Source organism: Diaphorina citri, unplaced genomic scaffold (assembly GCF_000475195.1).
Source record: "Diaphorina citri unplaced genomic scaffold, Diaci psyllid genome assembly version 1.1 scaffold530, whole genome shotgun sequence".
Lineage (NCBI taxonomy): Eukaryota > Metazoa > Arthropoda > Insecta > Hemiptera > Psyllidae > Diaphorina > Diaphorina citri.
The window spans coordinates 105746-120434 of NW_007377964.1; the positions used below are offsets into that span (position 1 = coordinate 105746).

General features: G+C 41.1%; 1 protein-coding gene and 1 non-coding gene across 2 annotated transcripts in view; one reads left to right on the top strand and one right to left on the bottom strand.

Annotated features, from left to right (window-relative positions):
• Window positions 1-12970, bottom strand: part of LOC103509786 (discoidin domain-containing receptor tyrosine kinase B-like) — a 108824-nt gene extending 95854 nt beyond the window's left edge. The window contains exon 1 of the mRNA XM_026824043.1: window positions 12799-12970. Coding sequence (XP_026679844.1) covers window positions 12799-12880 — 82 coding nt within the window. The 5' untranslated portion in view covers window positions 12881-12970. The remainder of the gene's footprint in view (window positions 1-12798) is intronic.
• Trnam-cau lies at window positions 2995-3067 on the top strand. Its single transcript has one exon. It is a non-coding gene; the product is annotated as a tRNA-Met (tRNA).
• Window positions 12971-14689: the final 1719 nt, after the last annotated feature.

Sequence of the window (14689 nt, forward strand, 5' to 3'; positions counted from 1 at the left end):
GGAGGGGTAGGACTAGAAGAAGGAAGAGAAATATGAGTAGGAGGAGGAAGATGGAGGTGAAAGAGGAAGACGACTGGGAGGAGAAGGATATGAGTGGAGGAGGAAATATGAGTAGGAGGAGGAAGATGGAGGTGAAAGAGGAAGACGACTGGGAGGAGAAGGATATGAGTGGAGGAGGAAGATGAGTGGGAGGAGGAAATGGAGATTATGGAGGTTGGAGGTGGTGGATGGAGGAGTTGAAGGAGCTCTAATGAAAAGTATACTTGAAACAGAATACATGAATACATTTACTACTGTTTTGTTGTAGTGAAAGTACAGGGTCGCATATGCAAAAAATGTTAGGCCAGCCACTCACTATCAGGACAGGTACATTTGATTAGGTCCGCCTGTCAGGTCTACACCTGATAGTGGGTGGCTGACCTTACCGTAAGCAGCGTAAAATACAATTTGAGTCAAGCAGATAGAGCACTAGTAACAATGCAAGGAGTTTTTTAGCCTGAGATCTCTCAAAAAACACCTATGTATATCGGTTGCTCAAGTTCTACGACTTTTATGTCGCTCCCCTGATGGTTTATCATTTGGTTCCTGACCAATGGTATCTATCTTTATCAGTGGAACTATCAGATGGTAAGAGCAAGTATCTTCACATTTTCTACTATATATTGCCTTCTAGAAGAAGAAAATTACAGGAGAACCTTCATCTTTGATAACTTCCGAAATGATCCATGACATTAATGACCCTGTAGAAACTAAAGGCTAAGTACGTTAATTTCCAAGTACACTAAACCCACCTAGGTGCAAGCAAAAGTAAGGTCACTAAACCCACCTAGGTGCAAGCAAAAGTAAGGTCACTAAACCCATCTAGGTGCAAGCAAAAGTAAGTTGATTAAAATCAGTGAGTGGTAAGACTTGTGCTGAGTTGTATCCAAGAAGTTGTGAAAGTTCACTATACCCGCCTAGGTGCAAGCAAAAGTTTTTTATAGACATTCTCGAATACAGGGGAGAAAGAAGAAAAAAATAATCAAAATAAATTCATATTTAAAACTTCTAGAAGAAGAACATTACAGCAGAACGGCAGAACCTTCATCTTTGATAACTTCCGAAATGATCCATGACATTAATGACCCTGTAGAAATGAAAGGCTAAGTACGTTAATGAGTGCCCCCAGTACCCTGTAAACTTTCAAGTATTCTCTTTGATATTTCGAATGTTTTTTTCTTCATATTTCATGCTCAAAATTTTACGAGGTACATTAGGCATAATTAGGAAATTCATGATGTTCCTACAGAGAAGGCGGCTTACCATTTTACAAAGCTACGCCATGCGCCATTAGATGGACGATTCTGGATGTGAACCAGATTCGCAGATTCGCGGAAGGCCAGCCACTCCCTGTCAGGTAGACCAGACAGGTACGACTGACGTATCAAATTAAAGAGAAACGTGAAACGTCCAGTCCTGTGTTGGCAGTTGGCAGACATTTTTCCTGGTAATTGTTAGTTGTTATTGTTACCATTCTATGAACTTCATGACCAGTGTGATACCTTCAAGTTTAAAGCAACCACTGTGATAATTAATGCCTTTGCGGTTGTTCCAGTTACAATTCACACTGAAAATATTTTCTACTATGTATTGCCTTCTAGAAGAAGACTTAAAAGGCAGCCTGAAGAACTTCATGACCAGTGTGATACCTTCAAGTTTAAAGCAACCACTGTGATAATTAATGCCTTTGCGGTTGTTCCAGTTACAATTCACACAAGAACTTCATGACCAGTGTGATACCTTCAAGTTTAAAGCAACCACTGTGATAATTAATACCTTTGCGGTTGTTCCAGTTACAATTCACACTTTCTACTATATGTAGGTATTGCCTTCTAGAAGAAGACTTAAAAGGCAGCCTGATCTCTTACAAAAATTCTCACGCATCAATATTAATATTTTAAATTGATTTGAAATGCAGTTTTAACAATACAATATTTAGTACCTTCATGAATAAGGAGACAGCAGCCAAGAAAGCCAAACTGTATTTCAGGATTTTCAGGTTGATATTCGGAAGATAGGCGGCATTCCAATCCAACAGACAGGCTGGCCAATATCCGAAGCTATCCCCATCCGGAATTCCGGATCTAGGCTCTTCCAGAAGATTTTCATATTCCCTGCAGTTTGCCTTTTTTACTCAGGCTGACTTGAAGCCTTCCTAATTCCTGGGATCGCGAAATTCCTTGCAAAAATTTCTCGGAAATCCATAATGAATTCTGCTGACGTTGGAGTTATTATCTTTCCTCCTCCTACGTCTTCTTTTTTCCTCCTCCTCCTCTTCTTCTTCTTCTTCTTCTTCTCCTCCTCCTCCTCTTCTTCTTCTACTGATGTTTTGCCGCCTCCACCTCCTCATTCTTCCTCTTCTTCTACTCTTTCTCACTCTCCTCCTCCTCTTCCTCCTTCTTCTTATTCTCCTCCACCTCCTCCCTCTTTTCCTTCCCCTCCTTCTTCCACTCCTGTTTCTTATTCTTCTTCCTTTCTTCTTATCCCCCTGTTCCTCCCTCTACTCCTGTTTATCCTCCTCCTCCTTCTTCTTCTGCGTCCATTCTTCTTCTTGTTTGCTTGAGCCGTCTTCCATTTCTGCTTCTACTCCTTTTTCTTCTACTACGGCGGGCCGCAGAAATGAACTCGCGGGCCGCGGGTTGGACAGCCCTGTTCTATACCTACCTACCTTTTGAATTCTTTATCCGAATTATTTAATGTGTAGAGTATGTTAGGTAAAAACAAATCGTTTAGATACCTATATACTCTCTCCTACCTATAGGTACATAATTATTTAGGGATTAGTATTAGGGACTCATATAGGTAGGTATTTATCTATGTATTGAGAGCAGAGGTAGGTACATAACATACATACCTACCTAGGTAATTACATAATTAGGTAGGTATTGTTTAGTATTTTATTATCGTTTTATGTCATTCTTGAAATTCACATTTCCGCTCCCACCTCGTCACTCAGCCTCGGTAGCGCAGTAGGCAGCGCGTAAGTCTCATAATCTTAAGGTCGTGAGTTCGATCCTCACCCGGGGCAATTTTTTGGAACATTGTTTACCAATATGCAAAGATGATAAACTGATAAATATGGATGAGTATCTTACGAGTGTAAATAGCCAATGGAAAAGCAGATTTTTGAATTTGGACGAATCATATCGAAATATGGAATTGGTGATTCTCATGATTTTTTTTTATTATCTCAGAAAAAACTATAAAAATTAAAAAAAATATTGAGACTAAAACGAAGAAAATGCGTTCACTAGATCGTGAGATACAGCTCTCGGAACATGAGAGTCTCAAGCACGCCGATATCATACCTAGCGACAACACTGTACTCCCGTGATGACGTCATCTACCAATATCGCACGACGCGCTGTGAGCTTATTACCATAGGGATTTGGGTTAGGGGCTCAAAGAGATCGAATAGGTACCTATCTACGCATTTTGTTATCACTATTTTTCAATAGGTATCAGCTTAGGTACTTATACCTATTTTCAAATTTAGATATTTTCATTCCATTTTTACTTTCTATTACCTTTACGTATAGGGAACCTATACAAGGTAATGAGAAAGTATTGCAATCGGTCCAGCGGGATAGTAACTCCGGACTGTATCTTCAGAAACATACTTGAAGAGATGAAAGAGTGGGGAGTAGGGGACAGTGTAAATATGTGTGTGTGTGGAATAGAGTTGTGGAGAATGGGTTGTATGAAGAGTATGGGATAGAATGGGTTGTGTAAGGCATTTACAATTTATTTACGTAGATTACAGAGTTCGTTGCGGCCACGTTCTGTGTGACCGAGCCTTTAAGCAGAAGCAAATGAATGTCACTAAATGTCCGACAATCGATATCAAAGATAATTTCATAGTGCTCAGAAATTAGGTCCTCCTTAATTTCCTCAAAAACTCATTGTTCACAAACCGACAGAATGAGAGTTGAACATAATACCCGCACCTTCTAAAGCTGTCCACAGAGTATCCAAAGTTCTATCCCTGGGAAGTCATTGTTCGCAAAACGACAGAATGAGAATTGAACATAATACCCGCACCTTCTAAAGCTGTCCACAGAGTATCCAAAGTTCTATCCCTGGGAAGTCGGGATAGTACCTAACTCCGGACTGTATCTTCAGAAACATACTTGAAGACATGAAAGAGTAAGGGGTAGGGGACAGTGTAAATATGTGTGTGTGTGGAATAGAGTTGTGGAGAATGGGTTGTATGAAGAGTATGGGATAGAATGGGTTGTATGAAGAGTATGGGATGTACGATGGGTTGAATGGAATGGGTTGTAAATAGAGAATGGGTCGGGCAGGATGGGTTTGTAGGAAACTCTTCACTCGTGCGTTTTTTTATTCATTTACTTTTCAATCGAATTAAAATCTTCAGCTCCTCATCAAGAGCTTTTAGTCGTTCATTTTCCAAGGCTCTTCTTTTTCTCCTCCTCCTTCTTCTTCCTCTTCTCCTTCTTCTTATTTTTCTTCATCTTCATCATCCTCTTCTTCGTTTTTTATTTAATTTTTCCTCTCGTTTGCAATTTCTCCCGGAATTTTCTCCCTCTCTTCATCCTTCCCATTTCCCTTTCTTCATCCGTCCCATTTCCCTCTCTTCTTCCCATGTGCTTCGTGTGTAACTTCCCTCATTCCCATTTTGTAACATCGTTGCACATTTTTCTCCCTCGTTTTGTTCCGTCCTTCGTGAAATCACGAGAATAAAGAAGGGACAAAGCTCTGTCTCGTTATTTTTCCAGAGATGAGAAATTTCTCGTCTGGTCTCGTCATGGCTGACCTGAATGGGTAGTGGAAATTTCGCTTTTTTAAGATATTGATAGACGGAACTCTAACAATAACACTTATCGCCTCGGAATGGAAGAGAGAAGGCGGAGGATAGGAGAAAGCCAGCCGTTCCGAGAACGGGCCTTATTCGTTCAGGATAAAATCTGGCACGGGTGTTTCCCGAATCCGCTAGCACCATTCTTCTGGCCCCTACCCACTAGTTCTAAACCTTTGTCACCCTCCCAAACCTCAAATACCCATCCATAACCTCGCCACCCTCCCGCGAACTGTCCCCACCCCGCACCATTCTTCTGGCCCCTATACCCACTAGTTCAAAGATCCCCGCAAACCCTTTGTCTCCCAAACCTCTAATACCCATCCGAAACCTCGCCACCCCGTCCCCCATCCCACTTTCTTCCTGTCCCCAACCCACTATATTCCTGGCGCGGCAATTTGTTCCCGGAGGTTTTATTACAAAGATATACCTGGGTTAAACACAATAAACTAAAGGATTTAACAGGGATATCCACAGCGCGGCCGGAAAACCTCCGGGCTAATTCCTTTTTATTACAAACGGGCCTATCCTTTTATTCCTGTCTACCGCCTGTATTCCTCCTTATCCTCTTCCTCCTTCTCCTCCTCCTTCTCCTTTACCTCCTCCTTCGTCTCCTCTTCATCTTCCTCCTCCTCCTCCTCCTCCTCCTCTTCCTCCTCTTCCTCCTCCTTCTCCTCCTCCTCCTCTTCCTCCTCCTCCTTTTCCTCCTCCTCCAGAGACACCGTGCGCCGGGAGACTTTTGTAATACTGTAAGGTATTTCCTCTTCCACCTTCCAAACTCCTGGTAGCTTTCTCGAGAAAAATCTGCCGTCTGTATCTGTGGCTGCCACGTGTAAAAGTGACTTTAACAACTCAGCACTATTGCGGCCAGTGTAACACTGTATCTGGGGATCTCACAAATGAGGGCAAAAGGATGTCGCGCTGTTACCTGTAGGCATCACCTGAGAGCTATTCCTAGCTGATGAGAACCAAAAATAACGAAACCTGTCCTAGACCGCTCGACTCGAAGATTTTAGCTGAAAGGATTTGCATTCTCTTGATTTTGAAATGTGGCTTCAACCGCTTCAACGTCCTTATTTTTTATCGAGATTAGGCCGAAGGACCTCTTCCCCCCCCCCCCCCCCCCCTTCCTCTCCTCCTCGTCCCGGATAGTGTGCAAATCTCCTTTAAGTTCAACTCAAATCCCCGGCGAAGCTTCCTCTCCTCCTCGTCCCGGATAGTGTGCAAATCTCCTTTAAGTTCAACTCAAATCCCCGGCGAAGGCCCAGTTGTTTTCTGATTCTCCCCCCATGTATGTACATGAAGTTCTTTTCGCGTGGTGACGGGAAATCCGAAATCCCTTTTCCAGCTCATCACTCGCGGGATTCAAAACGAAACCAAAAGGGGAACTGAGGGTACAAGAGAGGGAGAAATCTGAAAAAAGGGAGAAAAATCTAAAAAAAACTGAAAAAAAGAGAGCCTAAAAAAATTGAAAATGGAGTACCTCCGCCTCGTGGAGGCTTTGGTGAATGACTGAATGTGAAAATAATAGGGAAAAGTAATTGAAATATAATACTATGTGAGAAACTCCCCAAATCCCCGAACCGTCAACCAGGAGGGAGGAAAGGGTTCAGAGGGATATGGGATAAATGTAACCAACATAGTGATAGGAAATATCGGGGTCTCATCCGGGGGGGGGAAGCACAAAATTCCCTCTCAATAGCGGGAATTTTTCTCAAGGGGCCTTCAGGGATGAAGTTATTTGACTACTTATCCATATAGCCCTGAGGTAAATTTGGGCTGCGTTTTTGAGAGCAACTTCACACTTCACCAATTGCATTTCACAGATCCGAAATTTTTGACGTCACAACAACTGATTATTTTAATGGTCGTGCAAGGTTTTTAAAGGTTTTTCGTCTGTCATATTACGTCATAACTTTCGTGATTTTTTTTTTTTTTTTATGGAACGCTGGCCAGCTCTTGAGATTAATAAAATGATCCACTTTTCTAACTAAAACTTCTCTTCTCCTCCTTCTTCTTCTTCTTCTTCATCCTCCTCTTCTTCTTCTCCTTTTCCCATTATTGTTTCGTCTGCTTGTTTCTAAATTACATCCCAGCGGAATTCCCCAAGCTCTGCAATATCAGTGCATCACTACGGGATAGAAGTGTCACTCCACTTTCTACTTACACTGAAACTGTAACTACTTTCTCTTTAGACTGAAACTGTAACGACTTTCTCTTTAGACAGAACTATACTTTCCATATTGGACTGACAAAGTTTTACTGCAAGCAACTTGCAAACTTTCTTGACCTATATACCGGAGATTACGAATTTGGAAAACATGCAGCAATTCCTACGGACAGGAAATTTCATTATGTAATGTCTCTGCAAGTCTGCATAAGGTGTTGTCAAATTGGGAAGAAAATATTTGGCACTCTGGTAGATTTCAAGAAGCTTTCATTGTGTTGTGCTACCTGCAGACACGTGTGCCCGTACAAGTCATGTCACTGGTTTATTTTTCCGAGATACACCACGGTCTGGCAGGTGGTCTGAGTGTCTCAGACAGTCGGTGGTCGGAACATGAGAGGCCGGTCTTACACATGGGCTTTGGCAGTTGATTTGTTTAAATTAAAATTAAGTACCTATTTACCTAATGAAACATCGGTTTCGAAGCTAACAGATTAAATAACGTACTCTACTTGACTCTATCCGCCAAAAACTGGGGCAACCTAAAAACAGGTCCTTGCTCCTCGCAAATCACAAGATTTCCCGTTTTCCAAGGTTTCGGGAAGAGTTGATGAAGTTCTCATACAAAACGGGGTTCAAATTCGCAACACCACCAAGCAAATCCATGAGAATTCTTCACAGTTGCTTCTACCCCCCCACCACATTTCCTCGAGAACAAAACAAGAGCAAAAATATTTCAATCCGAAATGAAAACAGTGGAAAGAAAACTTGTCGAATGAATAAAAAAAGCGGGAGGGGAACTAAGGACGATGGAGGAGAAGGGATAAGGAGCAAAAGGAGGGGTAGGAAGCGAAGGAATTGTGAGAAGCGAAGGAGATGGAGGGGTAGGGAACAGAGAAAAGAAGGGGCAGGAAGCAAAGGAGGAGAAGGAAGCGAAGCAAACGAGGAAGGAGAAGGCAGGAAAGGAGGCGAAGAAGGGAAAGCAAAGGAGGGGAAGGGAACAAAGTAAGGAGGGGTAAGGAACAAAGTAAGGAGGGGTAGGGAACAAAGTAAGGAGGAGTAGGGAGCAAAGTAGGGAGGAGTAGGGAGCAAAGATTCATTTGGAGAATTAACGCCACACTTTTCGCGTGCTGTTCCTTAGCTCTCCTTATTTTTTCTCTCACAGCGGGGGAATTAAAATAAAATGAAGAAGCAGACGGGAAAAATGTCAATGAGCGTGTTCGAAAGACTTCACCAGACGGATAGCAACCTCCGTGGCCGAGTGGGTATCACACTAGGCTTGCACCCCGGAGGTCAAAGTTTTTTTGGCTCTGTGCATAATACCTATCGAAGCAATATCTTGAAGCAGAAGTAATACCAGCACTACCAACGTACCAACCATTAGAAACGAAGTTTTCTGACAAAGACAACAGGAAGATCAGCTAAAATCAGGATTGTACTTAGAAACAGGACTTCTCTAGCTTCATTTTTCTCCTTTACCTACTGTAGGTCAGACATCGAAAATTTGGAGCAACCCTACTTGTCAAATCACCAATCCCAATTTGAAGGAAAGGCCCTAATCGGGACGTTTACACCTCTTTTAGGAACTAGTCTCGTTTTACAACACCTCTTCTAGGAACAACTATCTATTCTGGTTCTGCCACCAGCAGTTGTTCCACATTGTATAACCACTTGGCGCTGACGATGGCGGTAGGCGCAATAAGTATCCTGTGGGGAAGTAACCACATAACGAAACGCAAGTAAAGAAAAAGGAATTAAAAAAGTATCTGTATGCTTCTTTGCTGCTACTAAATGAAGACAACTTCAGTATTTTTCTCGACAAAAAAAAAAAAAAAAGAGAGAGAGAGAAAAAACATAAACAAAAAAAATAAAAAAAAAAAAAAGGAAAAAAGGGGGAGGAAAAAAAAAAAAAAAAAAAAAAAAAAAAAAAAAAAAAAAGAGAGAGAGAGAAAAACCGTTGGGGAAATCACGACTTTTATTATTAGGAGTTATATTTCATTATTTTTTAGTTAAAATAATATTTTTTATACATATTAAATTCTTTATTCTTGCACAATTTCTTCCCCCTTAAAAAACATAAATTAATAAAGAAGTTCTTTATTTTTTTAATTTCATTTCGACAAGTTTCTTGTTTCCTTTTTTCCAGAAGTTTTCTCAAAACTAAGGGACGGTGGCGGTGAGCTTTAGGAGTGTTTTCTTCTCTTGGTTTCATTACCCACTAACTTTTTTTTTGTTCTACTTCCACTGGCCACTAACTTTTGTTGTTCCACTTTCCATACAAAGTCGCATGAGCTAAGATCGGGTGAGGAGGGAGGAAAATCAAAATGGGCGCAAAACTTCCTCTGAGCATTAGTCAAAAATTCACTACTTTTAAGAAATGCCACCACAGCGAGAGCTCGATGTTGTGGGGTCCACGACTACATTGTAACAAAAGCTCATTTAATTCTGAACTTAGTGATATTAATTTCAACAAGCTACGACAAGTTATAACAAATGAATGGGCAAATCAAAACCGTCAGGTAACGCTGGACCACCCTGTACATAAACGGAACTTGAAAAGGACGTTCTTTATCCTTGCGAACCGGGCTAAGGGCTAACCTTTACAGTCCTTTACATCACCTTTACAACATCTAGTGCTTAGTATTTCTTGCTTCTTGTGTTTAGTTGTTGAAAAATTGAAATTACCAAGGAATGTTCAAAAGAAAGCAGTTATTAATTATTTTCAATTCTTTTTCAAATTTTCACTCATTTTCCAACGAGAAGCTACTTTCTTGTTGGAAAGAACCTCGGAAAAATGATAATTCTTTAAAATCACATTTATCTTGGCATTCTTGTTGCATTTTCTTTGTTTCAATCTTAAGCAAGACCATTTATTTCCTCCGCTTTCTCTTCCACCTAGCTTCAAATTCGAAGGAAGCTATGTTTGGTTATGATTGATTGTGTTTTGAGAAGAATTATAATTCATTTGATTTTCCTTTGGAAAATAATCTGAAAGATTCCCCTAAAAAAGGCGAAGAATTCGAAATATGTTTGACGTACCAAATGTGGGTCGAAATCCCAGTCACTCGTCTCGTAATTTTCATTTCAATCGTTTACCCAGTGACTTAGAAAAAAGATGGAGGGAAAAGGACAAGGACATCAAACTGAACAATTCCTTTGAAATAAATTAAGAAAGAAAAATATAGTTGATTCATTTTTCTCAGTAAATTAGTAGACACTAGGCAATGTGGCGTTGTTGTCTGCCATCTGTATAGTCTGAACGGAGTCCGGAGCCTTGAAGTCCTACTCAGGTCCTACATTTCGGGAGCCCCACCTATTCTGGATTAATAACAGAAATAATTTTATTTATTACATCCAGCACCGAAAAAGAAAATTCTGCCTAACTAAACCCACCGAGGAAAAAAAAATTGTTTTAAATTATTATTCTCCTAAATTGATGAAAAGTGTGGTGTAATTAATTTAAATTAAAAAAAGTAAGGAAAATTAATTAAAAAAGACTTAACGAGGTAAAGTGAAATGAAGGAAGAGAAAGAAAGCCTTTAAAATAATATTTCAGCCTTTTCCTGACACCTTTTCAGCATCGATAGAAAATTTCTCTCTCTTGGAATTCAGTCATTTTGAAAATTTACTTCTATTTCTGTATATTTTCTTTTTTTCGTACAAATTCTCGAGAAGAGCTCTCAAGTTGTTTTTCTGAATTTTCGTTTGATAAACAACCAGAAATGACCGTTCAGAAAACTCCTTGGCTTCTTTAAAGGTCCTGATCGACCCCCTGAAGATCTTTGAGAGTAATTTCAAAGATAAGTTAAGTTAATACACTTGAAATTCTCGCCTAAATTTGAACATTTACTTCTATTTCTGTATATTTTCTTTTTTTCGTCCGAATTCTCGAGAAGAGCTCTCAAGTTGTTTTTCTGAATTTTCCTTTGATAAACAACTAGAAATGACCGTTCAGAAAACTCCTTGGCTTCTTTAAAGGTCCTGATCGACCTCCTGAAGGTCTTTGAGAGTAATTTCAAAGATAAGTTAAGTTAATACACTTGAAATTCTCGCCTAAATCGATAGAACTTGTTGAAATCAGACGAAAGAGCTCGTCAAAAACACGAAGAAAAGCAGTAACCTATAAAGCAAAATCTAAAAACAGCCAAAACTTTCAAAGCTTCAAGTGTGTTTTATTCTGGGGGCAAAGTTTTCAAGGCGCTAGACGTAAGGCAGGGAACTTTCCCAGCCAAAACTTTCAAAGCTTCAAGTGTGTTTTATTCTGGGGGCAAAGTTTTCAAGGCGCTAGACGTAAGGCAGGGAACTTTCCCGCCTCCTTAGCGTTTTTAATTAAACAATATTGAGCTTTTCTCAAATTGAATTATTAGCCCGCTTTATTAAAAAATAAAACGGCGCCCATAAACACCGAGTTTAGGCACATAATTTGTGTGCTTTTTTCCCTTCTTGGCCCCTCCAACTCTGAAATTTCCCCAGGTTTGCAGCTGGAGGCTTTCCCTTATTACCTTCCTTGGCCTGTCCTATTACCTTTTCATTCCCTATTCTGTTACCGTTATACTTCCGTATTTCCCGTGTTTTTCCCCGGTACATTTCGATGTTATTTATTTTATTCCTGGTCTTCCCTTTGTTTTTCTTATTACATTACCTAATATTGTTTTTTTTTTTTTTTTTTTTTTTTTTTTTTTTTGTTTTTTTTTCAAGGTTGCTAAGGCTGTTTCGTTTTCGTTTTATCAAGATTAGTCTCATCCTTTGATTATTAATTATTAGGTATTGTCAGTCATTTCCTCAGAGATAATGCACCTAGTTTTCATAATAAAATAATCGTACCATCCGCCTCTTATGATTGAAGTTAAGACCTCCTCCTATGGTTGAAGTTAAGGTACATAATATGCAACCTTTCAACTTCATGGTAATCGTACATACAACATTCAATACAGCACATTTACATACACAAGCTCCTTATCCCAACATACCCTCCTCTCCGATAAAGTTGACCTTACATCCGTTGCTTCGGAAAAAAAAAGTTCCCCAATTAGACTACGTTTTTATTCAATCACCATCCCCACTTTGTCCAAACTTCCCCAACTAATTTTTCTAATTTAGAAAACTAATTACCACCGTAGTACGCTTGAGACGAAGAAAAACATATGCGCCAATTAGAGAAAGGGAGGCTATTTGGGGCCCTGACCGGTAATAGGATTTATTGACCCTGCTTGAAATTGAAAGCGCTAATTTGAGCCCATTTTTCAAATCCGTTCTCTTGAGGGAGAAAAAAGCAAGGGTGAAAAATTAGGGAGATTTTAGTTTCGCAACATGAAATAGCATTCAGCTGGTTTAGCGCAGGAATTAAAAGGATTGTGGACGTAGCCTAACATTATTAACAAATAGCTATACGGCCACGGAGGAATGGACACTAAGGGTGCACTCAGGATGAGGACTTCCTCCGTGGCCGTAGCTATTTGTTATGCCCGCCAATCACGCTCAGACGGTCTGATAGACCGCGGTCTTACAGACCTGGGTGTGTCAGACAATTGGAACGTGTATCACGTGTATAGCCGAAAAACCTTCCAACCTAGGTCTAGCAGACAGTCTGAGACACCTAGGCCAAAAGCTTTTTCTGCCCCACACGCTCGGACCCTTGGCCTCTCAAACAGTCTAGCAGATCAGCGGTTTGGGCGTGAGTGGCCGGCATCGGCCTCATGAGGAAATGGATTAGCTATACTTGTCTTTACTCCAGCTTGTGAGGATAATAACTGAGTAGCTACTTGTCTCTTACCTTGTCTGGAAGATTCGCCTTCGGAGGAGAAGATAGAAGAGAGGAAGAGAATGAAGATGAAGGTCGAGCAGAGGTCAGACATTCTCTAGTTGACCAGCAGCCTGGATGTGGGTGCACTCAGGACATGATGGACACTAAGGGTGCACTCAGGATGAGGACATGCTCTCAAGGGTCTCCTGAAACAGAAAGATAGGAAAACAAATTAGTTGAAGGAAGAAGCCAAAGAGCAGTGGTTTCTGTGGTCAGATATACCTATGTACCTTCAGTCTTACACTGTATGTGAACGATCTGATCTCGGATGTAACTTGTAGTTCAGCACTGATGAAACGAAAATCTTCAATTTGTTAAAAATCGCACAGTCGCCCATCCATCCATCCAGCATCTGCAGGGACCGCTTTTCGGCGACAAGCTACCCGCGGCTCCTCACAGCCTGAGTGGGGACCGCAAAAAGCCAGCAGCCCTCGATAGCCCAGATGGTCACCCGTCCGGATACAAAACACACTTAGCGTTGCCTTCAGCTACACTGTATATGTGAACGATCTGATCTCGAATGTAACTTGTAGTTCAGCGCTGATAAAACGGAATCTTCAATTTGTTAAAAATCGCACAGTCACCCATCCATCCAGTATCTGCAGGGACCGCTTTTCGGCGACAAGCTACCCGCGGCTCCTCACAGTCTGAGTGGGGACCGCAAAAAGCCAGCAGCCCTCGATAGCCCAGATGGTCACCCGTCCGGATACAAAACACACTTAGCGTTGCCTTCAGTGATTCAATAGTAGCTTGTTCAATGTTCATTCAAGGTGCTATCCCATCCCAGCAAACCCATCAAATATACGAGAAACCGATCAAATATACGAGACCTTGTTTAGAACCCATCAAATATACGAGACCTTGTTTAGACTGCTGGGGTAAAGGGACTTTTCAGTCCTATTCGGGCAGGATAAACAAGGTATATTCCATCAAACATACGAGAAACCCATCAAATATACGAGACCTTGTTTAGAACCCATCAAATATACGAGACCTTATTTAGACTGCTGGGGTAAAGGGACTTTTCAGTCCTATTCGGGCAGGATAAACAAGGTATATTCTATTCTATTCTATCACCGCTGGCTCGTCAAGGAATTTTGAACACTGAGGTAGGTGGTAGGTGTCGTACAAATCAACACCTTGAACCGCTGGCTCGTCAAGGAATTTTGAACACTGAGGTAGGTGGTAGGTGTCGTACAAATCAACACCTTGAAGATACACAGCTAGTTACTCCCGAAATGCATTTTTCATTTCCTTAATGATGGGGAACGTGAGTTGGGTGTTAACCCGGGGGGTGTAAGACGAGGGGAAGTAGGAACGTGGTAACGGATTGGTGTGAGAAGAGAATGAGAAGTAGAAAAGAGAGTAGTCGTGGAAAGTAATGGTATGAATGGTAGAAGACTTAGAAGAGGGGAAAGGGAAGGTACGAACGAGGGATTCCCCTCATACAAGGCATGAGGAAATGTCGGTAGAGAGTAAGAGAGGAGAAGAAGAGTGAAAGAAGGAAAGAGAATTGGAGTTGGAACGTAAGGGGAAATACCGGTAAAAAGTAGGGGAGGAGAAGTAGCTACTGACACGGTGTAAGACGGCAAAAGGAGGAAGAAGAAGAGGAGGAAAAGGAGGAGGAAAAAGAGGGTAAAATGAGGAAGAGGAGGAGATTGACAGTGGAATGTAAAGGAGAAGGGTGGTAGAAATGAGGTAGACATGTATGCCAAGTGTATGAATTATATTTTCCACCTACACCATGGAAATCCCTGGAGGAATCCGTCTTTAAAGTGGACCATACACAGTACAATAAATGAAATCAAGCTTGCCGGGAGGTACACGAACGTCAAAAGTTCGAAAGGCCACCCGTACTGGT